Source organism: Amphiprion ocellaris, chromosome 15 (assembly GCF_022539595.1).
Source record: "Amphiprion ocellaris isolate individual 3 ecotype Okinawa chromosome 15, ASM2253959v1, whole genome shotgun sequence".
Lineage (NCBI taxonomy): Eukaryota > Metazoa > Chordata > Actinopteri > Pomacentridae > Amphiprion > Amphiprion ocellaris.
The window spans coordinates 23,890,984-23,915,909 of NC_072780.1; the positions used below are offsets into that span (position 1 = coordinate 23,890,984).

At 38.7% G+C, this 24,926-nt stretch overlaps 1 protein-coding gene across 1 annotated transcript; it reads left to right on the forward strand.

The window, feature by feature from the left end:
- Positions 1–2,731: 2,731 nt before the first annotated feature.
- gtf2h4 (general transcription factor IIH, polypeptide 4) lies at positions 2,732–24,840 on the forward strand. The gene is made up of 14 exons (XM_023291810.2): positions 2,732–2,851; positions 3,167–3,285; positions 3,369–3,473; positions 9,300–9,431; positions 9,713–9,895; positions 10,711–10,819; positions 14,182–14,250; positions 14,401–14,484; positions 17,266–17,428; positions 17,806–17,936; positions 20,802–20,849; positions 20,965–21,043; positions 22,622–22,683; positions 24,505–24,840. The coding sequence occupies exons 2-14, from the start codon at positions 3,167–3,169 to the stop codon at positions 24,613–24,615; spliced, it is 1,395 nt and encodes a 464-aa protein (XP_023147578.1). The 5' UTR covers positions 2,732–2,851; the 3' UTR covers positions 24,616–24,840.
- Positions 24,841–24,926: the final 86 nt, after the last annotated feature.

A 24,926-nucleotide genomic window follows, 5' to 3' on the forward strand; every position in this document is an offset into this window, starting at 1 on the left:
TAGAATGATCAATTAACCTCAGCATATTTTTGGACTGTGGGAGGAAGCCGGAGTACCCGGAGAAAACCCACGCATGCACAGGGAGAACATGCAAACTCCATGCAGAAAGATCCCGGGAAAGCCGGGACGCGAACCAGGGATCTTCTAGCTGCAAGGTGAAAGTGCTAACCACTACACCACTGTGCAGCCCATTGAAAATCTATTTATCTCCTATTTCTTTTATCAGTTTGTGGACATGTATACCACCAGTTTCTCACTGAAGGCATCAGAATGATGAATGAACACATATGCAAAATGACAGGAAGGTAACAAAAATACTCAGAATATTTCACAGTGCAAAAATCTATTATGTACACAGTGTCTGCTTGTATGTACATGGCTACCCACATAAAATATTTGAAATCCAGGATGCACAAGACTCATAATATGTCTTACAGTGCGCACCAGATCCAAGACAAATCTCCATAATGAAGATGAATGGTGAATTTCATGCTAAAATAAATAATATAAATTTTTATCACTCATTTGTAGCATTGAAACCTTCTGCCATCATGATTGTCACTCTCTGTTCTTTCCTTAAACCTGACACACAATAAACAAACACACAAAAATGTCACTGATATGTGTTACTGCAATGGGTCGGTTTTATTCAACGGGGAACTGCAGTATGAGTAAATGGAGCCATGAAATAAGAGTCACTGCATTCAGTTTATGTAGCTCACATATTTTATTTTGCTAAACTGCACCATGGCGGCTAGTGAAGAGCTGCAAGAGACTTCAATAATTTGATCAAAGTGATTGGGTTTGATGACCTTATTTATGACATATTAAATTAGATTGCAGAGATGGGTGTTCAGATTCCTACTCATAAATCTCAAATATCTCTTTGCAAAGTGTATATTTACCTGATTATCTGACTTTTACAGAAAGTACATGTTTACACTTTAATGATAATTCATAAGTATTACAATTATTGCAATCTGAATAAGTGCATAATGTAAATATTAACTTATTCTGTGCAGTTAAATGTGTAAATTCTGTCTGAGCTTCACTATAAAAGTCCATGGGATCTGTACATTTTCAACAAACCCACAAAGGTTAGGTTATGTAGTAAACAGAAAAGTGTGAAATAAGTCAAACTGTGTTCCATATTTTAGATTCTTCAAAATAGCCACCCTTTGCTTTGATTACTGCTTTGCACACTCTTGGAATTCTCTCGATGAGTTTTATGAGGTAGCCACCTGAAATGGTTTTGAAGGAGTTCCCAGAGATGCTGAACACTCATTGGCCCTGTTGCCTTCACCCTGTGGTCCATCTCATCCCACACCATCTCGATTGGGTTTAGGTCAGGTGACTGTGGAGGCCAGGTCATCTGACGCAGCACTCCATCATTCTTATTCTTGGTCAAATAGCCTTTACACAGCATAGTGGTGTGTTTGGAGTCCTTGTCCTGTTGAAAAATGAATGATGGTCCAACTAAACGCAAACCAGATGGGATTGCATGTTGCTGCGTGTGCCTTCAATTTTGAATAAATCCCCAACAGTGTCACCAGCAAAGCACCCCCACACCATCACACCTCTTCTTTCATGCTTCACGGTGGGAACCATGCATGTAGAGACCATCCATTCACCTTTTCTGTGTTGCACAAAGACACGGCGGATGGAACCAAAGATCTAAAATTTCGAATCACCAGACCAAAGCACAGATTTTCACTGGTCTAGTACCCATTCCTTGTTTTTATTGGCCCAAACAAATCTCTTCTGCTTGTTACTTTTCCTTAGTAGTGCTTTCTTAGCAGCTATTTGATCATAAAGGCCTGATTGGTGCAGTCTCCTCTGAACAGTTGATGCAGAAGTGTGTCTGCTGCTAGAACTCTGTGTGGCATTTACCTGGGCTCTAATCTGAGGTGCTGTTAACTTGCGATTTCTGAGGTTGGTGACTCGTATGAACTTCTCCTCAGCAGCAGAGGTGATTCTTGGTCTTCCTTTCCTGTGGCGGTCGTCATGTGAGCCAGTTTCGTCATAGCACTTGATGGTTTTTGTGACTGTACTTGGGGATACATTCAAAGGTTTTGCAATTTTCTGGACTGACTGACTTTCAGTTCTTAAAGTCATGATGGACTGTTTTTTCTATTTACTTAGTTCTTGTCATAATATGGATTCTAACAGTTGTCAAATAGGGCTGTCAACTGTGTACCAACCTGACTTCTGCACAACACAACTGATGGTCCCAACCCCACTAAGAAGGCAAGAAATTTCACAAATTAACCTTGACAAGGCACACCTGTGAAGTGAAAATCATTTCAGGTGACTACCTCATGAGGCTCATAGAAGGCCAAGAGTGTGCAAAGCAGTAATCAAAGCAAAGGGTGGCTACTTTGAGGAATCTAAAATGCAAAATATATTTAGAGTTATTTCACAATTGTTTGTTTCCTCCATACTGGTAATTCCATATATTTTGCCTTATAGTTTTGATGTCTTCAGTATGTATCTACAATGTAAAAAGTAGTAAAAATAAAGAAAAAAGATTCAATGAGAAGAAGAGTCCAAACTTTTGACTAGTAGTGTATATATACAGTATATCCCCTGTTTATATTTGTAAGCTTGTTTGTCCAGATCATAGTCTATGGTACAGACATTCCAAATTTAGTACAGCAGGTGGCGACCGATCATCCGATGGTTATATTTTACAATCACAGAAGAAGAAAACGACCAATAAGGGCGTGAGCATTACGATCACATGACCTGGAAACATGGCCACTTAAAAGATGAAAAGGTGCTGAGCATCGCTATGGAGTTATTTTGAACAAATTTTACATTGTCAGGGAATCGTCGATATTTTGTCTTCACGGTAAAATACGTTTTATACACACATGCTTCGCTCTACGTCAGTTTATTTGATGTGATTTATCTTCTAAAGGTGCTCTGTTAGAGACTGGCCTGAATGTAATTTGAACGTTAAAACATTCAATTTCGTAATGAACTGTTGTCATGTTGTAATGAATGTCTCACCCATTGAATATGCTCGTGCTGAATAAAAAATGTGAATCCACACGATTCCCATACAGCAGACAGATGGCTCCCTGCTCCCAGAGCAACAATATGATAAAATGCGGAGACTCATCGTTTCTGTGCCCACTGAGCCTATCTTTGTTTTCTGTCGTAGATGATGAAGCTGCGTGTCCAGCTGCAGTGTAAGAATCTACATGAATACCTGAGAGAACTGAGTCCAGAGATTTTGGACAGACTGTACAACCATCCAGCAACATGTCTGGCTGTCTACAGGTATCAGGCTGTAACATACTGTTCTGATGGCTATGATGCTAACATGGACGGTGTCATTTTACATTTTATTTAATATTCCACAGGGAGCTCCCCTCTCTGGCCAAGAATTATGTGATGCGCATGCTGTTCCTGGATCAGCCTCTTCCCCAGGCAGCCGTGGCATTGTGGGTGAAAAAAGATAGTCAAAAGTGAGTCACTTAACTTTTTTCCTTTTTAAAAAAAAAACAAAAAAAAACTACTAACCTCTGTGTAATTGTGTATATTCCACCAACCTTTGTACAGTGTTTATTCTGCTCTAGCAAAATAATTTCCTCCGGGATGAATAAAGAAGATCTTATCTCCTGAAAGGTTGTGACTGTAGAAACTGTAATTCACTAAGTTATGAGTCCATGACATAAAGAGGAGCCAATTCTGCTTTTTCCTCTAAAGCGAAATGTGCTACCTGAAATTTGGTTGTGTTCTGATGATTACTGTCCTGATGTCGGGGTTCTCTTCTACCAAGTTAACTTTCTATGCTTCACATCTAGTGAATTAACTTCTGGTGTCCTGCATTACAACAATAGAATAGAATAGAATAGAATAGAATATGCTTTATTGTCATTATACAGTGTATAACAAAATTGGAAAGCTTCTCCTTTTCAGTGCAGAAATCTTAAAAAATAGTGCAAAACAGTCTATTTACAAATATACATTTAAATGACATTGTGAATATAAATATAAATAGCAAAGTGAATGAGGTAGTGGTGTATATTGCACATTTCACATTATATTGTTGGCTGGGTGTGGGACGTGAGACGTGAGAGTTCAGGGTGGTGATGGCTCTCGGAAAGAAACTGTTTTTAAGTCTGTTTGTCCTTGCTTTAATGCATCTGTAGCGCCTTCCAGAGGGCAACAGATCAAAAAGCTGAGAACCGGGATGTGAGCTGTTCTTGATGATGTTCTGAGCTCTGCTGAGGCACTGGGTGGAGTAGATGTCCATGAGGGAGGGGAGAGGACAGCCAACAATCCTCTGTGCTGCTTTGACTGTCCTCTGAAGCCTCGCTCTGTCTGCCTCAGTGCAGCTCCCGTATCAAGTGGAAACACAGTACGTCAGCAGGCTCTCTATGGATGAGCGGTAGAAGGCCAGCAGCAGCTTCCTGTCCAAGTTGTTCTTCCTGAGGACTCTCAGGAAGTGTAGCCGCTGCTAAGCCTTCTTTATGACAGCCGTGATGTTGTCTGTCCAGGAGAGGTCATCAGAGATCTGGACTCCCAGGAACCTGAATGTGTGACTCTCTACACACACTCACCATTGATGTAGAGGGGGGGCGGGTCAGTTCTGTTCCTCCTGAAGTCCATGACAGTGCCTGTGTTGTCAGAAAGAAGTCCTTGGCTTTGATCTTTATAGTCTAACTGATCCAGACTAACACGCTGTTCTTTTTTTTTTTTTTTGTCTGCATTTATTCTCATTGTTTAACTCCACAAAAGAGGTGTCAACATTATATGAGATTGATGCATATTTTAGTCTTGCAGCCAAATATTTTAATAGTGCATGTGTCTGACCATCACCAGCCCTCCCTGAAAGCTAAGCAGACATTCTTTATTAGAATTCACTATTATGAGCCAGGGAGGGCAGTGCTACACCTCAGTGATGTGCAGGGGGAACAAAGACTGGACAGGACGAACAGGACGAACGAACAGGGATAGAAACTAACAATTAATATAATTAATAATTAATATCTTACCTAAATGTGAATATGTCCGCAGTTTAGAATATACTTATTGTTTCTTTACTTCGTTTTTCTTCTCTTTTTTTACTTTTTAATGTGTTATGCTTGTGCAGTACACATTAGGGGTTAAATCAAAACCAAGTAAAGTATTCAGCAATAGTGGACTGCTTGTACTTATGTGACAGGAAAACAATATGAGACTAGAGGAAAGCGAGAGCGTGCAGACTGATAAAAATATAGGCAAGGCATAATAGGTTGGTGGGCCACAATTTTTTTTCTTTTCTTCTTTTTGCTTACCTTGATTGGTTTTAATTTAATGTAAGAATATACTAACACACTGTTCGAATGCTCAACAGGTCATGTTATTCCGGACCCAGCCAAATGTTTTTTGAATACCTTAAATGACTGATTATTAACTTCTGATGACTTTACTCAAAATAACGGCAACCTCCTATGTTGACAAATGTGGTTTTGCATTGTCGTTCAACATACATCAGGGGAGTATAATTTAATAATTTATTCAATAATTTCCTCCGGGATGAATAAAGTAGATCTTATCTTACTTTATCTTACCTTAATGTAGTGTAGTACTCCACTTCAAGTTGATCCCTTCAATATACAACAGGAATACACTGTGCAATATCACTTAAATCTTCAAATTTGTATCACCTTACAGTAATCAGATTGTTTCTAAGTGGAATAGCAGGGTATTTGCTCTTCTGTTAAACTGAAAACAATTTAGATTTTCTTTATCAAAAATACAAGCCCCACATTGGGAAGTCAGTGCATGAAAAGTCTGTAAAACTTTCTTACTAAGATTAAAATCATTGAATTATTTTTCAGTACTTCGCATGACCAACTGTATTGTCTACCTTTATTTCTGATGACAGACTTAATCCTCCTTGGCATTCAGAATATCAGTGTTGCACACATTTCTTTTTTTTCAGACTACTTTTTTTAGATGCTCTTTGGTGTCTTTTTGTTCTTTTTTTCTTTCATTTTTTCCCATAAAAAGGTATTATCAAAGTTTAACATTGTGCCAGCCCTTCTCATGCCAGTGAAATTGTTGTGATTCAGTCTGCCTGCTCTAGGCCAGTGATGATCAAGCAGCTTTGCCAAACGTGAAGTCAAAAAGTCAGGATTCTGGATCAAATAATAGAATCTTCACAAAAGTTTTCAAGAAAGAGTCTTCAAACAGTCTTCAGAGTCTGATGCAAATAATGTTTATTCAATACAGAGGCTGTAAGAATAAACATGAGCAAAATCTTGAGATTTTAACTGACTACACAAAGTATTACCTCGTCTTCTATACTTCTGTAAACTTTTTTCTAAACTCTCCTCCTTTGTCTGGACAACCACAACCCATCCATCTTAAAACCCAATCAGGATAGAGAACTTCAGACTTTGTCGTCTTATATGGGTTTCCATTGGGTTGCAGTTTACACAGGATTGTTCAGTGTATACATGAATTCAGTTTCTACGTCTTGTTTTCCAGTTTTTTCCATTGTTTGTACTTGTCTGATTTAAACATCCTATTTTCCTAGTTTTAGCATTACTTCATTCTCAAAACCTGACAAGACAGTTGTTCTGACCCATCGAAGTACAGGCTTAACAACATGTGAAGTTGTCCTGTAGTATCAGACTCCTGGAGATAAGCAACATACTTAAAGTCTTTGAAGTTGTGAGGTTGAGCTTCCATGGATTGGACTTGTTTTTCCAGCACATCCCACAGATGCTCAATCGGATTTAGATCTGGAGAATATGGAGGCCGAGTCAACACCTTGAGCTGTTTGTCATGTTCCTTATTCCATTCCTGAACAACAATATTTGCAGTGTTGCAAGAACTGTTGTCTTGCTGATAGAGAAAGAATTCCTATCAGAGAATATCGCTGCCATGAAGGGGTGGTTGTGGTCTCGAACAATGTTTATTTAAATGTTACATATCAAAGTAACTTCCACATTCATGCGGATATTACTCTGTGCAAGGCTTCCTGATAGAACATTGCCCAGAGAATCACACTGCTTCTTCTGGCTCGCTGTCTTCTCATAGTGCATCCTGCTGCCATCTCTTCCCCAGGTCAACAACACAAATGCACCTTGGCCATGAATACAACATAAGAACTACACACGTGGACAAAATTGTTGTTACCCCTCAGTTAATGAAAGAAAAACCTATCGGACAAAAGTAATAATTAAACTTCTATGAAAATTAACCAATAAAAATCAGACATTGCTTTTGAACCATGGTTTAACAGAATTATTTAAAAAAATAAACTCTTAAAACAGGCCTGGACAAAAATGATGGTACCCTTAACTTCATATTTTGTTGCACAACCTTTTGAGGCAATCACTGCAATCAAACGATTTCTGTAACTGCCAATGAGACTTCTGCACCTCTCAGCAGGTATTTTTGGCCCACTCTTCATGAGCAGACTGCTCCAGTTGTCTCAGGTTTGAACAGTGCTTTCTTCAGATGGCATGTTTCAGTTCCTTCCACAGATGTTCAGTAGAATTTAGATCAGGGCTCACAGAAGGCCACTTTAGAATAGTCCAATGTTTTCCTCTTAGCCATTCTTGGCTGTTTTTAGCTGTGTGTTTTGGGTCATTATCCTGTTGCAAGACCCATGACCTGCAACTGAGACCAAGCTTTCTGACACTGGGCAGCACATTTCTCTCTACAATACCTTGATAGTCATGAGATTTCATTGTACCCTGCACAGATTCAAGACACCCTGTGCCAGATGCAGCAAAGCAGCCCCAGAACATAACAGAGCCTCCTCCATGTTTTACAGTAGGGACAGTGTTCTTTTCTTGATATGCTTCATTTTTGTGTCTGTGAACACAGAGCTGATGTGCCTTGCCAAATGTTCCAGTTTTGTCTCGTCTGTCCATAGGACATTCTCCCAGAAGCTTTGTGGCTTGTTAACATGCAGTTTGGCAAATTCCATTCTGGCTTTTTTATCATTTGTTTTCAACAATGGTGTCCTCCTTGGTCGTCTCCCATGAAGTCCACTTTGGCTCAAACAACGACGGATGGTGCGATCGGACACTGATGTACCTTGACCTTGGAGTTCACCTTTAATGTCTTTCGAGGTTGTTCTGGTCTCTTTTGTTACCATTCGTATTATCCGTTTTTTCGATTTGTCATCAGTGTTCCTCCTGTGGCCACGTCCAGGGAGGTTGGACATGGATCTTAAATTTCTGAATAATATGTACAACTGTAGTCACAGGAACATCAAGCTGCTTGGAGATGGTCTTATAACCTTTACCTTTAACATGCTTGTCTATAATTTTCTTTCTAATCTCCTGAGACAACTCTCTCCTTCACTTCCTCTGGTCCATGTTTAGTGTGGTACACACCATGTCACCAAACAGCACACTGACTACTTGTAACCCTATAAATAGGCTGACTGACTGATTACAAGTTTGTAGACACCTGTGATGCTAATTAGAGGACACACCTTGATTGAACATGTCCCTATGGTCACATTATTTTCACTCTTTTCTAGGGGTACCATCATTATTGTCCAGACCTGTATCATGAGTTTATTTTTTTGAATAATTCTGTTGAACCATGGTTCAAAAGCAATGTCTGATTTTCATTGGTTAATTTTAATAGAAGTTTTATTTATTATTACTTTTGTCAGATTCAAATTATTTCTGTGACCATTGTGGGTTTTTCTTTCATTAACTGAGGGGTACCAGCAATTTTGTCCATGTGTGTATGTCATACACCAGACCAGGCCACCTTCATCCTTTGCTCCATGGTCCAGCTCTGATGATCACATGCACATTGTAGGTGCATTTGATGGTGGACAGCAGTCAGCATGAGCATTCTGACCGGAATACAGCTACAATGTACAGTGTGCTCTGACACCTTTTCACAATAGCTGATGTTAAGGTGTTTAGCACTTTGTGTTACACTAGCTCTTCTGTGGGATCGGACCATATGGGCCTGCCTTCACTTCCCACATATATCAGGACCCAGGAGTGAACAGCATGGCACCTGGTGCAAGTCTTACAACTGTTGATTACTGTATTTGTTTTGTAAGTCTTTTAATGATAACTCTTTCAGATATTATGACTCTTTTCATTGGTGGCACGGTCACCACCTGAAATCTATTCTACTGGGAAAACCCCTCTTAAACACCGTTTTGGTGGAAGTAAAATAGTTGCTAATACAGGTAGTAAAAGTCCTTGTAGCTTTGTTGCAGATTTGGTGGGGAAAAAAACAGGAGACTGCACATTTCAGAATAGTAATAAATTTTGTTCATTGTTTGTGTTTTTGTCTTTGGCTTCTTGCTGCAGGGATCACGATGAATGTGTTTCAGTGTTGGGAGGACTCCGCCTTTGGCATAGTCAACAGCTGCAGGGGGGTCTCCAGGGATACATTTTAAATCCAGTGTTCAAAGACAATCTGAGGACAGCTCTGCTTGGCGGGTACGTCATCTTTAGTGATCACCATGTTACGCCACAGGGTGGCAGCAATTCTCTCTCTCTCCTTTATCATTCTGCAGTGATAATGTAACTACACAACTCTGTGCTGATAGAAATGTAGTTGAGGTAACGTGCTGTTTCAAGTTGAATAGTTTGTAAAAATTCTTGTAGTTAAACAGACACAGCCACTACCTACTTGAGTTCCCTTTCTTTCAACCATCGAAGACATGGTTGGCCTCCCTTTTACAATGAAATGTACTAACCAGTGTGGTGTCCACACACAGAGGCACAGCATGGGCTGAGGAGGGGAGCACTCTTGGTCCTGACCGCCATGCACGGGACATTGAGAGTCTTGACCGCTATGCTATGGAGCGATGGGAGGTCATCCTGCAATTCATGGTGGGTTCTCCTAGTGCTGTCAGCCAGGACCTGGCTCACCTGTTAGTTCAAGCAGGCCTCATGAAAAGGTAAAGTAGTATTAAGCTCACTGTCACAGTCCTCAATCTGTTACGTATGAAACTAAGAACTCTGTAAGAACTGTTTAAAAATGATTTACATGAATGGCTCACATGACATGATGCTAAGTTAGGACTGTGTAATAATACCGAGGATAAGGCTAACAGGTGTAATGTAAAAAAATCTGCATCCTCCCTACTTATTATGTATGTAGAGTATTTGGAAATATGGGAGCAGCATTGCTGTCTTACAGGGATCTTGGTAGCACCAGTATATAGAACTGTACTCCCTGAAAATATGATATCAAAATGTGTTTTAATTCAAGTGTTTACTGTAGGAATATACATTACTTAGACAAGCAAAACATACATAGATTTATTTTAACTGTTTTCCAAAGTGTGTCACTTTGCAACAAAAAAGTTACCCTAAACCTGATTTATAGCAAATGAAACTTTTTCTAACATAACTAGCAACCTACAAAGTCTCATGTTTAACCTTGCATACTAACGTTATTCTGCTAGATCCATGCAAATAAACACACTTTGTAAGCATATAAATTCTGTTACATGATTTATCACTGATTGATCATTGGTAATATGGATCTAGATAGATATAGATATATAAGATGAAAATATTCTGTAGCACATCCAAGCAACTACTCTGCATCTTTGCATGGGCAGAACCCATCACAAAGTGGAGTCATCAAAGAGGAATGTAAATGAGTGTGGACTGTGCTTTGCGAAACTTAAGCTATAGGTTCAATTATTATGGTGTTACAGATTTGCATTATACCTCATGTTGTCCTGTGAACATTTCTGATTGTCAGTGAGGCAGGAGAGGCACCCTACATCACCTCAGCTGGTTTCCAGTTCCTCTTACTGGACACAGCCTCTCAGCTGTGGTACTTCACCCTGCAATACCTCAAAACTGCTCAGGTAAATGTGTGTCATTTGCTACTTTGATTTAATTCTAATTAAATGTGATTAAACCAGTAATTATCAGTCTAGTATCATGAAAGTCTCTAGAGTCTATTGTCTGCCATTACTCTGATTATCACATCATTAGGCAGATAGGGCACTAATCAGTGACAAGAGCTGCAAAGACATTGGCTTGAATAATGGCCTGCTACCTTTTGGGTCACAGAAATCTGCTTCCTAGACTTCTGCTTAATATATTCTACCTAACAGCTTGCTAAGCTTGATCAGTGTCCTATGTCTGTTGCTGGGATTGGAATTAATACAAATAAAAGAGGACAAATTGAGCCAAGTTAACTGTGAGCAGCAATTGAGCTGCAGCATATTTGTTAATGCTGCAGCTCAATTTCTAACTAACTCTAATTTCTCTATTTCTAACTGAGAAACATTTGTACAGCAATGGGCAAATTCATCTCTGTCCTTTTCATTCTATGAATAACTCATCATTTGCCAGTAAAGTAGGAACAGACTTTATACAGGACTTCTGCTGACCCAAGCACTCTTAATTCTCTTGTTGTATGAGCCCCATTTACATAATATCTAACCATTTGGCCATGCTCCACTTTTGTCAAAGAGAGGACATGAGCAGAAGGAGAAATACTGAGATTCATACAAAAGCAATAGCTGTGCAGTGGAATACACATGACTGCAACATTATTATCATCAGGAGTATAATTATACATTTGTAGAACTGAAGCATAACTCTTCAGAGACTGTCTGACAGAGGTATTCATTCACCTACCATTTTTGTTGTCAGATACCTATGAACCTATGACAGACCCTCCATTAAGGAGGTCACTGTGGAGGTTATGTCCTCTTTTTTTTCAGTCACTCGATCACTAATAATAAGCACTAAAGTAATTATATAGAGGCTAAATCGGGCATGCGGAGAAGTTGTGTAAATATTTATATTTTAAGAAAGTCCCAGTGAAGTAGTTTCTGTTACTTGATTTTGCTGTGGGACAGAAGAGATTAAGAGTTTAAAATAATGTTAATGACAAAAGAAAAACTAGCCCTTTTTACAGTAGAGCCCCTGTACTGTAGTTTTAAGACACTGCTGGTAAAGAATAGACAGATTTTGTACAGCCTTTCTGACATATGCGGAATATCATCACCTCGAGATACTGATGTGTGGAAAAGAAACACAATTGTAATAAAAATTAGAGAGACTCAAAATTCTGACACTGACATGGAAGTACTTATTAACCCAGCAACAGGACTGCATGCCTCACTCAATGCCAAATGCTGCCTAACAACATGTTTTTGGTTTCATTACTTTTCAGATCAGGAGCCATACTATTTTATTTGCCCATCAGAATTGGTATATGAAAGTTCTGTAACAGCATTTAGACCCCCATCCTCAGGAATTTGAATTGTGAATACACAAAAATCAGTGAACAAATGAAAAAAATGTATAAATACAAGGAAACTTTACTCTTAGTTGCATAGCTAGCATATAATTGTGTTTTATTTGATGACAGCATTAGTCCAATATTTTGAAAAAAAGAAAGAAAATGTTAACATCATAGGCACACATGATTGAAAGAAACATCTTTTTTGTGAGTTATCTGTTGTAGCAAATCAAACTGCTCCAGTGCAAGCTGAGGATCATAGTCTGATGAAACCAGCAGGACCACGTGATTTGAAAAGACAGGGATGCAATCCTAATATCATCACAGTGCACACACTTAATCCCATATCTACACACTGGGATCCTACCATGATGATCAACAGACACAAGGACTGTGCTTGACTTACTGCTGAGTAAGTCTCACTTTAATTAAAATGGGCCCCAGCATTCTATATTCCTGTAGCAATAGCTCGAAATACCATGGGCACAGTGAGAAGCCCTCCTGATCTTAAAGACACATGTAGACATATGCAAGCTTTTCCCCAACCCCCCAGTCCCTGTCTTCTCCTCAGAGGACACATCAGACAGGTTCAGGAAGATCCTCAAAGTGTTCCCTCCCACAGCAGCCTAAATCCTTTGTTGATCAGCAGCTTCATTCCCCTGTTGACAACAGGTTGGGCCAAGTCCTGCTACACCCCATTCCTTGAGTCATTTCACAGTTTTCTAGAACCTGTTTGACACTGTATGTCTGTGTCAAAGGTTAATTTGAAGTCAACTGGACTTTTCTTGTAGATTCTTGAAGACGTTTCTCCTCTCATCCAAGAGGCTTCTTCAATTCTAACTGACTGGGGAGTTTTCAGATTTTTATAGTCACTCCCAATTGCATGACTAATTGCCCAAAGATGACCCAGGACTCACATTCCTCAAGGTGTGAATTTTTGTGAAACCAGGTGGTCCAGCAACAATGACAAGATGATGACTCGAGATGTTAGTGAAACTTTCTGGAATGTACATCCATTCAACATGTTTTTTGCCTAAAGACTAAATGTATCTATTATATGTTGGCTGGTGTTGAAAAACTTTTATTTGAAAATATCTGTTTACATTTTAGGGTTATTTAGTGGAATCAAGGATTCTGATCATAATTTTGGCTTCTCCTAAATCTGTAACCATGTTCAACTATGACACTGTCACTTAAAATGCTCTATTCATAGAAAACTCCTCTGCACATCAGATCAAGCGCCTCCTAAACTAACAGCTAGCCACTATCGAGCAATCAAAATGTTTTGGCTTTACTTTAAGGAAACTGTCATGGTACTGCGCACACACTCCAGCAGCAGTCTATGCAAAAATGTCCTTGATGTTGCAGCTCCAACTAGAGTAGTACCAGAATAGCACAGAGCAAATAGGCAAAAACAAACGTCTGCAGCAGAAGGTGACAAGCATTATATATTATTGTTATACATATATGGTATTTAAGTAATGTTATGCAAAAACAAATGATAAAGAGTTCATGACACTTGTGTCTGTATTAGAAAGTGACACATCTTGTCTGTTTAAACATCTGAAAAAACCACCAACATTCCAGTACAATAAATGTATGAAGACCATGACAAATTTCACTGCTAGCATTACATATCACGTCAACCTAAATATCCATCCAACAACAATGTTGTATTGTATGTGACCATGTTGTACAACATCAAATGAAAACAGGTCTGTTGTTTTAATTTAAATTTGGACAAAATGTTTTGATACAATTTTATTTATATTTTGCTTCAAGGAAAAACACTGTAAATAAGGGCATGTCTTATTTTGATGCATTACATTAGCAGTGATATAGCACAACATGACAGTGAAGGCAGTGCTCTGTTTGTGTAAAATTGAGGAGTATAATAATAATATAATATTTGATGATGATTTTGGCCACAGTTGGTAATATTACAAATATTTTGTATTTTGTCTGTTTCAGTCCCGAGGGATGGACCTGGTAGAGATCTTGTCATTCTTATTCCAGCTCAGCTTCTCTACTCTTGGCAGAGTGAGTGCACAGCAGCAAGCTTTTCAGAGCATTTTCAGAGCAGTGTGTGCATGCAGCATAACACTGTGCAGTGTTTATAATGCAGAGGTTGAGGTTTTAAAATTCTCTTTTAATTTGTATTTCTCTAATGCTGTTGATAATGTGCTTCAGGATTACTCAGTGGAGGGTATGAGTGAGTCATTACTCACTTTCCTACAGCACCTGCGGGAATTTGGGCTGGTGTTCCAGAGGAAGGTGAGGCACCAAGACCCACTAGCACTTTAAATATTGTTAGCTGGATCACTGCAGTACCAACATAGTGATGGCATATGCCAAACTATACTCTGGTCCTTAAATCTGGACTTCAGACTAGCTTCCTACGTGGATTGTACTTGCGTGACTAACTTTTTTGTTGGGGTCAGCCCATACTTAAGGTGTATCTAAAATCAGGTTTATTAAGCTACATTCAGACATGCACTCTGTTCCATTAATCTGACGGCAGCCTTTGACAGGTCAGCTACATGTCTGAATGGTCGCTCATCCGTAAAAGTCGTGCTTGCAATCTTCCTAGGTCGGACCTGGTAACATTTCCGTATACCATTCAAAACAGCACGTCTGAACTGAACCGTCACATTAACGGATAGACACACACAAGCAGCTGTACTTTCAGTTGTATGAAGTGGCTTAAGGAAAGATTTTTTTCACATTTCAGTAGCAGTATTTTACTTGCCTGAAAACATGACAGATAGGCTTAATACACAGTTCATGTGTCAAAGTCACAACACGCTATAGAAGTGCCAGATATCTGCATTAGTTAGCTTTCGTTTTCGGCCTCTTCCTTGGCACATCTTGTAAGTTCCAGTCTCTGCAGTCGAATCCAAGGCATACTTGACCACACTGAGAACACTTTATGTCTTGCCCTGTTTGTCCCAAAGTGCTTTAGTTTGGACTTTGTCTTTCGCAGTGAGTTCCCTACACTTTACCATTTTGAACAGGAATGAGGAATTTTAAACTGAATTCATGTTTTTATACCCAAATTTTATTATAACCACCAAATCCTCCTCTACCACACTCATTGATGTTGGCATCTCAGGATCAGCCCTCCGCTGGTTCATGTCCTACCTCTCAGGAAGGTACTTCAGAGTATCTTGGAGGGGAGAAGTGTCTGAGCTGCACAGCCTATCCACAGGGGTTACACAAGGGTCAGTGCTCTGTCTCCTCCTCTTCTCAATATACACAACCTTACTTGGTGCAAAAATCCACTCCCATGGTTTCTCATACCATTGTTATACCCAGCTCTTCCTGTCATTCAGACCGGACAATCACACTGTCTCTGCCTGGATCTAATCATGCCTTGCAGATGTCCCGGCATGAATGAAAAAACGCCACCTTCAACTCAGCGTCTCCAAGAATGAGTTCCTTGTCATCCTAGCCAGTCCTTCTATACAACAAAGAAATCAGCATCCAGCTTGAATCAAACCAACTCTAACCCACAAAGTCTACAAAAAACTTGGGTGTCATGATCACCAACTAACCCTCAGGCTCATGTGGCCTTTGTTGCTCGACCGTGTCGATTCGCCCTGTATAACATCAGGAAGATCAAATCGTTCCTGTCTGAACATGAAGCACAATTCCTGGTGCAGGCTGTCTTAATATCACTTATCGACTACTGCAATTCCTTACTGGCAGGCCTCCCCACATGCATGGTCAAACCTCTGCCGATGATCCAGAATGCTGCAGCACGTCTGGTTTTCAATCAGCCAAAAACAGCACATCACCCCACTATGTAGATCGCTTCACTGGCTTCCAATTGCTGCCCAAATAAAATTCAAAACTCTGACACTTGCATATAAAACTAGAATGAAAACAGCTCTTTCCTACCTGAACTCTCCTCTTATATCTTGCACTGCCTGTAGGCACCATGGTCTTATCACACTTGAACTTTTTTTATGGCATTTATCCAGGTTATTTTCTCCTGCTTGTGTTGTATCTCCTGTCAGATGTACATCGCTTTGGATAAAAGCGTCTGCTAAATGAAATTGTAGAATTGTAAATTGTAGGCTTACAGCTCATAACAACAGATTGCCTTGATAATGACCTTCAGCTCTTCTTTATTGTTGGATCTGGTTCGTCCCATTCTCCGCTCGACAATATGCCACAGATTTTCTATGGGGTACAGATCTGGTGAGGTTGCTGGTCAATCTAGCAATGTCCATGAACCCTTTCTGAGTGGTTTTGGCAGTGTGGGGAGATGCCAGGTCCTGCCGGAAGACAAAATCTGCATCTCTATAAAGCACTTCAGCAGATGGAATCATGTAGAGCTCCAAAATCTGCCGGTAGATTTCTGTGTTGATATTGGACTTGATTATACATAGTGGACCGACACCAGCAGGTGACATGGCACCAAAGTCGTCACTGACTGTGGATACTTCCCTCTGGACTTGAACCAGGCACTTGGCTCTCCACTCTTCCTACAGACTCTTGGACCTTGATTTCCAAAAGAAATACAAAACATACTTTGGAGGACTTTGGACCACTTAGCAACAGTCCAGTTCATTCTCTGCTTAGCCAAGGTAAGATGCTTCTGATGTTGACACTTGTAGCTCATTTCATTCATTCGTGATTGTCTTCTGGACAGCTGTCAAATCAGCAGGTTTCAGCCCATGAATATGGTTATGTGTACTCAACCAGACTGAGAATTTAAAGGGTCTTTGCAGGTATTTTGAGTTAATGAGCTGATTAGAACCCTGAACTCTCTGTGAAATATTCTAATATTTTGAGTTAGATTTGGGGGGGGAGTTTATGAGCTGTAAGTTGTCATCATCAACGTTAAAACAAATAAAGGCTTGAAATGTTTCAGTTTATGTGTGCCGAGTCTAGAATAAATATGTTATTCACTTTGAGCAATGTCCGATGAAAAATATTGAACTTTTCCTACATATTCTAATGATATGAGATGCACTTGTAGTTATAATGAACATATATATAATTATAGTTTATATCCCTTTTTGTAATTCTTCCATTATTTCTCATTAGAGGAAGTCTAGACGGTACTACCCCACCAGACTGGCAATCACCCTGGCTGCAGGAGTCACTACCAGCTCCTCTACCACCTCCTCTAACCTTGCTTCCACTCCTGCCACTGTAGAGGCAGGCTTCATTGTGGTAGAGACCAATTATCGTATCTACGCCTACACAAGTATGTTTGAATACTGGGAGCAGTATTTTTTATGCAGCATGTTCACGATGATGAAAACATTTTACACCATGTTCCTATTAATATGAAACCATTGCTGTGATTTTTTCCTGTTATAATGCATTTTAAAAACATTATAAATGTGCACTGTAATCAGCACTAAGACACCAAAGAAGTTTTCAACATTTTTAGAAAGTGCATATTCACATTGTTTCTGACAGTGAGACGTTCAAATGGATATCAGTTTCATATCTGCATGTTAACTACATAGCTGGAGTTCGGACATAGCATTAAGATAGGAAGCTTTTGACAGGATCCACAACTTTGCATCAGCTCATAGAACCTGTGCTGACTTATTTGTGTTTGTATGCCCATCACAGATTCAGAACTTCAGATTGCTCTGGTGGCTCTCTTCAGTGAAATGCTGTATCGCTTCCCCAATGTTGTGGTGGCTCAGCTTACAAGGGAGTCAGTGCAACAGGCCATAGCCAACGGCATTACAGCACAGCAGGTACTCAGCCACTACACACTGACTCACTGCTATTTAAATTTAGGTTTAAGGTATATAAGAAGGGCAATCCTGCCCAGTCGAATTGTCAGACAACAGTGAAAGTTTATGATACCCTTTAGATTTTTGTATATTTTTGAAGCATAAATATGATTTTAAACATCATCAGTTTCACACAAATCCTAAAAATCAATGAATAGTACCAAATTAAACAAGTGACAGAAAATGATTTCATTTGGTCACTTATTTATTGAGGAAAATGACACAATATTACATATCTGTGAGTGACAAAAGTATGTGAGCTTTGGCTTTTAGTATCTGGTGGATCATGGTTTTGCTGCATGACCCACTTTCTCTTGAGATTCAGTTCAGACAGATGTCCTGAAATTTTGCCCTCACAGTTTACTGATATAGTGACAAGCTGCTCTAGCCCTGATGAAGCAAAACGTGGCCAAACCACGATATTAATATTTCCATGATTCACAGATGGCAGAAGACTAATGCTGGAATATCCTTTCTCCAAACACAACGCTTCTCATTCAAAACAATAAAAATTCTATTTTTAGTTGGTCCTTTCCACTCTGTTAAAACACCTGATTCTAATTTCCCCTTCAGATTAACTGGTGATCCTTAAGATTTGCATCATTTTGTCACTTCAATGTCGGATCAGTCCCTTAATAATAAATGGTCAGGCATAATATTTTTGACCCTCTTTTGCTTAACTGGGTTCTCCTTATCTACTTTTAGGACTTGCATCAAAATCTGATGATGAAATTTTAAAGGAGTCACAAACTGTAAAGTACCATTCTAAAAGTATTCAACAAATTTCACAGTTTACAGAGGTTCAGATATTGATTTGCCTGAGAATATATTCACCTTATTTATCTTTTTTTAGTGGCTGTAACTATACTGAACTATCCCTTAAGAAGATACCATGCTAAATTGCTATGCATATCTGATGATACTCCAGTGGTCTTATTGAATGCTGTGCAGTCAAGAGGTGAATGTTAAAACTGAACTGAATTGGGAAACGCCCAACGTCTCATGTGACTTTGCCAAATCCAGTCAACATGCTGCCCTGTGGCATAGGTTATGCCACTTTACTCCATCTAAATAATATAACACAAACAGTGTATTTAATCTAACCTATTGCAAATACTGCTAATTTTTCTTGATGCTTGGCAAGAGATGTGTTTTCTCTGTTTTTTAAGGCACTAGAATGTCCTCTGTCTTCTTTGGTCACAGCACTCTGCCCAAACTAGATCCAGACATGTCAAATTAACATAAGAAGCAATACTCAGACTTAACAAACACTACAGCATTTTCTGCTGGTGTTTCAGAACAGCATTGTATAGTTGTTTATAGCTGTCAAAAAAATTAGCAAAATTTGTTCAACCTTGCTAACGGTGTAGCAAAAATAATGGGAGGTCACCTGCCTTTTGAGAATTACAGAGAAATAGCCTACTATTGGTGTTTGGTGAGCTGCAGTTTGCTGATAAAAGAAGATGAAGCCTTCCACATTGAAGACTGCAGAATTTTCTACCCCACATCCTTCTGTGACTACAAGGAACACCTGCAGCCACTTACGACCTGCAACAGGAAAACTGTATTACTTTAATCAAGTAATACATTATGGTACAGTGTGTGTTTTTAAAAAGCAAGGTTTTACTGTAATACATCTCACTACTTTGCCGTCTGAAAGTCATCATAAGGGCAGTGTAAAATTTCATCTCCTGAAGACTGCAACCACTTTGCACAACTGTAAAATGTTTCTCCTTTAGTTTTTATGTCATTTCAGAAGAGTTTTATTATGTTATGAACCTGGAATAAATCAGGCCAGACCAGTGAGTGAACACAGCGGCTAGTTGTTTTTAGCAGTATGATGATTTTGGATTGTAAATGGAACCATACCCACTTACTCCACTTTGCAGCAGAATCACAGCTAACTGGCACCATCTACTGACATCTGAAGGATATAACATGACATGAGACAATCTGAACAACAAATTATTCTTAATGATTGTTAATAACACTTTAAAGGAAATACACACAAATAAAGTTTGCATGTATGTACTACTTTTTCTTGTGAAAATCGACCAACAATAATTTAGTCTCACTACTATGAAATATATACTGCCTCTGTAATTACTGTTTTAGTTTATTATACAATAACTGCTGAGATATTATAACTGTACAAATGAAGAGATGTTATTCAGGGTGTGGCAGCAGTTGACTTCCTATATACACTTATTTTATGAATTGCCGAACTGGTGCATATCTATACTGACAAAAATCACGAATACTCTTACCCAGTTTCCTTATACCTTATGGGCATGAGATTAAAGGAAACTTACACTTCTGTTCAACATTGCTTTTATCCTAACTTTGTGTTAATTACATTAGAGTGATTGGTAGTACTTACTCTGGATGGATGTATTCTCTGCCTAAAGCTACAGCACAACAGTACATTGAGAATAACTGGCTGTCAAGTAGGTTCACAAGTTTCCAAGTCCTCCTTTAGATGATAGCCAGGTGAAATCCAGTCAGTGTATTACTGTACCTCTACAACAGATCAGAAAATATTTGTGTATTAAACAAGGGCTGTTGAATGATTTTTGGATGTTCTGATGACCGACCAATGTGGTGTGTCACCAAGATTTGTCTCCGTATGCCTGATGGCCAGAACACCATCCACTGCCTGCAGAAATTCAAGATGCAATGAACTTTACTAAGATTTAACCAAAAGAGATAAACAGTTCAAATTTGAGAATAGTTCCAATGTAGATATTAGCAAAATCTATGAAACTGCACATATTGTTGAATCTCTCTATTTTGATGTATGTCTCTCTGCTATTCTGTGTTATGCAGATTATCCACTTTCTCAGGACCAGAGCTCACCCTGTCATGCTCGCACAGGTACAGCAGCCCGTCTGTTCTACTGACACCTAATTCTAATAAATCCAGTATGGGCTGCCTGGCTGGCCTTAAACAATTCTGCACAAAATCTTTATCTTGCATTCTTTTGCTTCAGACCCCAGTGCTGCCTTCAACCATAACAGATCAGATCAGACTGTGGGAGCTGGAGAGAGATCGACTACAGTTCACAGAGGGTGAGCATGCTTGTTTTTCGGTGTTTGTATTTGGGCAGGCAACCCAGGGGATAGATTGATATGTTTTTAAAAGATTTTAGCAAGCATTTTGTTATACCACATCTGTTTCCTCAGCTTCAATTTTAATGGACTGTTGTCAAAGTCAGAATCTCCTGTCGACTTGGTTTGATAGTCACTGTAATTTTAAATTTCTACTGCAAACCATAATAAAATTTGCCCAGCCATTTTTGCACTGCTGCATCTTGCACTTTTACTTTTATTCCACAAGCCACTTTATATTGCTGTTGTTTACAGTGTACTAATACTGTATTTATTCTTCATTTTCATCCTTGTACATATTGTACATATTATTATTGTTATTATGCATATGTTTATTCTGTAAAAATTACTGCTGCTGCTGCTACTATGTAAATTTCCTCTGGTGTGGGGAGCAATAAAGGATTATCTTATCTTGTCATTAATTTCAGTGCAGTCTAACAACATAGTCCTAAGATAAGATAAACTGCAAATTTTCCCGCTGCGGGATCAATAATTTTGTTTGGTTTAATCTATCTATAAGGTAAGATAAGATAACCCTTTATTAGTCCCACAGTAGGGAAATTTGCAATGTAATAGCAGCAAAGATAGTGCAAATATTTAAGGAATGTAGTATAAAAACAAACCAAAATGTACACAAGATCTACTTTGACAGTAATTATTGCACTTTTCAGTGGTATTAAACAGTTTTTTTTTTGATGAAATACCCACTAGTTCTCTGCTCTTACAAATACTACTCTCATTTATGAATTAACTGCTGCCACTTCAGTTTTTTGTTTTTTTTCTTTTTTTTTTTTAATGAACATGGTTTACATGAAACAACTATCAGTGGAGGAATGGCCAAAATCTCTACGTGGCTTGGTAGGCTTTATATTAGACATATCTTAAGACGTTGAGTTTTATTTACAGAAAGAAAAAAGTTAACAAGGTAGAAGCAGTTAGAAATTATGAAAAGGCAGGATAGTGTTGCGCATGACATGACTGTAGTTTTACTGGTGGAATTAATGTTGAGGAAGTGCACATTGTAAATCACCATGTGACCTGTTGTACATGTAGTAATTAAGCATTTCAGTGTTTTTTTTTTTTTTTTTTTTTACCAAGTCTCTATTAGTGAATGGCCCTATTTGTTTGTGCTGGCCACAGCCACGCTTAACCATTATGTGAGTACCGGTACTTAATTTTATGTGAGAATTTGCTGTATTTTAAATATGTCTTTGTATTTTCAAAAATGTGTAGGGTAAGAATTAGTTTGCTGTGGAAAATATCAAGGAGAAGCAAATTTGCATGTGATAAAGGCCAAATGCTCTACAGAGCAGCTGCAAATTGGTTTTTCAGGCCATTTTCATTATTCCTGCCAACAAATTGTGACTGACAGATGTTGGTCTCACACTGCAGAACTGACAAAGTTCTGTCATTAGAACTAAGCTGTAGCTCTCACAGTCTGAGTTCTTGTATCCTGTAACAGAGAGGATGAGTACTCACACTGGCCTTTAAACTCATTTCTCACTTGTCTGTGTGTGGTTGTGTCCATGTCTTCCTCAGGAGTGCTCTATAACCAGTTCCTGTCCCAGGCAGATTTTGAGGTTCTGCGAGACAGAGCTCAGGTTTGATTTTTTTTTTCCTAATCAATTAAATGAGTTTTGTAATCATTATTATGTGGATTGTTAAATCAAATTGGATTGATAGTAATTGTGTTTTCTGATGAGTGCTTCACTACTGACTGAGCAACTCCCCAATGTTTTTAGATTTTTCGCAATTAAATCACACAAAAGTATGTATTACTTCCAAAAGGGAAACCTTGGAGGAAGACTGTTTTGTAGCTCTTCTCCTCACATTTATCAATTACAATGACATTGTATGTGGCATGCTAACAATATGTTAGACTGCACATGGTAAAAAAGATCTTAAAGAAAGCATCATATCAGTCAAATGCATGAGAAAAAGTGTGTAGCTAGCCAATCAGGTGCTTATTATTCAAGCTGTGTGCTTTATTTCACATGAGTATACCACCAAGATCAGCCAGTCAAAAATACACATGGCGCTGAGAGTTGGGTAAAGACTCCTTTGAAAAGCCGTATTAATGTTATGTAGTGTTTTGGCCTATCATTAAGTTATGTATTACATATTAGTTTCATAAATCTATCAAGCCCTCTGATAAATGACACCACTCAATACTCATGACCTAATGTGTCCTACTCTCACATAAGAAAAGAGCAGACACTAATTTGCATGGTTGTGCCATATAAAGAGCTGTGCGAAGGCTTTATGCACTGAAAGGAAAATAAGTTTGCTTTCAAAAGTATTGCCATGAACAGTTTTTGTTCAAGGTAATTTCATAGAAACGGCAGTAAATCAAAGAAAACCTCAATCTTGTCTGTATTTGGTTCCTATGATGGTGCCATGTGTGGCGTTTCTTGCCATATCTTGTAATTAAGACATTTGGCCTGGTGCCAGAATATTTTTGTATTATCCTTAATCTGTTAAACTTTTTCTTGTGAGGTTGGGCAGGTATGTGTTTGAGTCACCAACCTTTCTTTTTTGTAACGCTGCTGGAGCTAATAAGCTACAATCACATTGTACAACATCAGACTACCGATTGTCCACGTGGTCACACCCACTATATAGTGTTTGTTTCATAGAAAAATCACTAGAGTACAAATTCAGGAAGCTGCTGACACATTTCGGACAATACTTGTATGTAACACTACCATAAACTTTTGCGCTGTTAATTTGAAATTATTTCTGTTGCATATACAAATGCCAGAACACCTGCACCACATTTGAGGCTATGGATATCACAACGTTGCTACTTTTGGAGAAATCCACTTTGTAGTTGAAATGTCTCACCATAACATTGAATTCATATTTTGTAACACAGAGCTAAATGCATAACTTTAACATATTTTGACTGTACTAGACCGAGGTACACAAGCAAGATGGGGACTGTGGCTGTAACTATGCTGTAATACACTAGTTTTCAATCTGTTAATTGAGAATTACCATTGCAAACACCTATGCAAACAGTCAGTTAAAGCAGTAGTAGCTGTTGGTGTTACAGCTAAATTAACATAATAAAACCTGTCTGGTGTGGCTCATATTCACTGCCCCAATAAACCTGCTTTCGTGATGCGCCTTTGTTACTGATTTCTGTACCTTAATTTATAAAGTTGTCATAATTACTCAAAAAGACCCGAGTCGTAATCAACTGTACTTTTCCCTAAACATACAATAGGTGCAATAGTGTTGGAGCATAAGAGCCCCCCACAATCTCTTTGGCCTTTATAACTCATCAATCCTTTGCAGTTACAGCAGTTTATGTTAGATGACCTGTGTACCTCTTCATCAGATTATATGTAAGTGAAATGCTAATGAATGTCCATCATTGCTGTAGCCTGCAACTGTTTAAATAAGTCATTCTGGTGCAGGGTCTGGACTGTCTGGTTTGGCAGGACGTGGCTCACAGGGTGATGGTGGTGACACCACAGGGGCACAGTGAGGTCAAGAGGTTCTGGAAACGACAGAGGTCTCACACGTAACAGGAAAAAGCATGAGGACAGCTTTATAATGTCAAGGTTTTTTTTTTTTATTCCAATGTCAGTTCTGTAAGAAAATGGAGATCACTGTGTTTTGTAAAATGCTGACTTCAGTATATTTAACTGAACAAATTTGCATCATTCTTTCTTTAGTCATTATGTAGTTTGCAGGAAAGCTATGATATACGGACTTGGATGTAAATACCTGGAAATAAAAGCTGAAATGTAGATCTCTTGTCTCATCATCGTTTGATATCAAATTCAAATGTTTTCAGTCTACAGCAAAAATAAAGGAACTGGCCTCACTGTTCCGT

Bases quoted from the DNA above. Each gene is read 5' to 3' on its own strand.
- gtf2h4 (XM_023291810.2), top strand. From the start codon at position 3,167: ATGATGAAGCTGCGTGTCCAGCTGCAGTGTAAGAATCTACATGAATAC. The intron at 9,432-9,712 runs GTACGTCATCTT...GTCCACACACAG, and splicing joins AGGACAGCTCTGCTTGGCGG to AGGCACAGCATGGGCTGAGG. The intron at 14,251-14,400 runs GTGAGTGCACAG...AATGTGCTTCAG, and splicing joins GCTTCTCTACTCTTGGCAGA to GATTACTCAGTGGAGGGTAT.